This window comes from Nicotiana tomentosiformis, chromosome 1 (assembly GCF_000390325.3).
Source record: "Nicotiana tomentosiformis chromosome 1, ASM39032v3, whole genome shotgun sequence".
Lineage (NCBI taxonomy): Eukaryota > Viridiplantae > Streptophyta > Magnoliopsida > Solanales > Solanaceae > Nicotiana > Nicotiana tomentosiformis.
The window spans coordinates 145,165,906-145,167,707 of NC_090812.1; the positions used below are offsets into that span (position 1 = coordinate 145,165,906).

The 1,802-nt window shown below is 37.1% G+C and overlaps 1 protein-coding gene across 1 annotated transcript; it reads left to right on the forward strand.

Annotated features, from left to right (window-relative positions):
* The first annotated feature begins 350 nt into the window (after positions 1-350).
* On the forward strand, positions 351-1,271 carry LOC104106830 (dirigent protein 22-like). Its single transcript, XM_009615468.4, has one exon. The coding sequence runs from the start codon at positions 444-446 to the stop codon at positions 1,008-1,010; it is 567 nt and encodes a 188-aa protein (XP_009613763.1). The 5' UTR covers positions 351-443; the 3' UTR covers positions 1,011-1,271.
* Positions 1,272-1,802: the final 531 nt, after the last annotated feature.

Genomic DNA, 1,802 nt, shown 5'->3' on the forward strand with positions numbered 1-1,802 from the left:
TTAAAGGTCAAAATTTTAGAAGACATTATCTAAAAATGAGGAATTAAAGTGACAATTTGCGTTATCCAATAAAAGGAGAGGAAACGTTTTGCTTCAGAGCAGAAGATTTGCTTCATGAATCAGAGTTGAGTAACACCGTTAGTTTTTGAACATTTTGTGTCGGTGAAACTAAATGTGCTCTACTTTAGCATACTTAAGGGACTAAACATGCTCAAGGTTATATTTGAGGGACCAAAATAAACCTACCCTTAAAGATAAGGTATGAAAAACTCGAAGTTAAACCCAATTTTATAGAGCTTATATGGTTAACAGTCCAAGTTATGGTTTTTACAATATATAAACATTTCGCCTTGACCTTTCTATAAAACGGGTATCCATATACACAAGTACACACCATTTGGTTTTATTCTCCACGAATTAAGTGACCAAAAGAATCTGCTTTCATGGCTAAACTATTCCATATCTTCCTCATCTCCATTCTCCTCTTTCTAGTAGCTTTTCCGGCCACCGGAGAAGAACACATATTTGGAAAATCCATAAAGAGAAAATCTATGGGTCTAAGAAAGGAAAAACTCAGCCATTTCAAATTCTACTGGCATGACATCCTTAGTGGCTCCAAACCAACATCTATGATGATTATTCCACCACCAAAAAACACAACCACAGGCTTTGGTCAAATGAATATGATAGATAATGCTTTAACCCTAGGACCAGAGTTGAGTTCCAAGATTGTTGGAAGGGCACAAGGGTTTTATGCTTCTGCTTCACAAAATGATGTTGGTTTAATGATGGTCATGAACTTTGCCTTTGTTGAAGGGAAATATAATGGAAGTACATTTACCGTACTCGGCCGGAATTCCGTGTTTGAGAAGGTGAGAGAGATGGCGGTGATCGGCGGCAGTGGGCTTTTCCGATTTGCTAGAGGATATGTTCAGGCCAGTACTCATTCATGGGATATGAAAACTGGAGATGCTAGTGTTCAGTATGATGCTTATGTGTTGCATTATTGAGGTCTAGTAACTATAATTAATGTCTAAGTTCCTTTTCATTTTTTTTTAATTTACTCTTTGGCAGCTAGCATTTTAATTACTAATAATTGTGGTGCGGTCATACCTTTTCCCTTCATCTTGTCAATTCTCGTATTGAAGCTGGATTATTTGATCCGTTGATATTTGTTTCATAGGTCAATAAACAGTTGTATCAATTATCAAACTTTTGTTGCTTGATTTACCTATGGATAAACTGCAGTATTAATAATTTTTGTGTCCTAATTTGTGTGGTGCATTTGTTTTCTAAGTTTGTCCCCCCCCCCCCCCCCCAAAAAAAATATTTTTATATATTTAAAAATGAGATGATATGTCAACAACTATGACTTGAGAGAGGGCCTATATACTTTCATCAATTCACCCACCCCACTGTCCACTTTATCTACCACACCAAAAAGGTAACCAATTGAAGGAAGCTCACAAACCAACGAGGAGGAAGATCTCCTCACACGCGGTAAGCACAGACCAAAAGATGCTGACACAAATATGGAAGCACAGGTAAGTTAGGATACAGTCACCCAAAACCAAACATTTTCTCCTATGGATTTTGACGGCATAATTTTCACTAACCTTACCCAGGAGGAAGAAAAAGATAATACAACTAACCACCCAAATTTCATATCCATCACAATAGCGAACAAAAATAGATTATATGAACCCTGGAAACAATCCGTAATCATCGAACTACTGGGTAAGCACATGGGTTACAACTTACTACGCAGAAAAACACAAAAAACCTGAGCTCAACAGAACCAC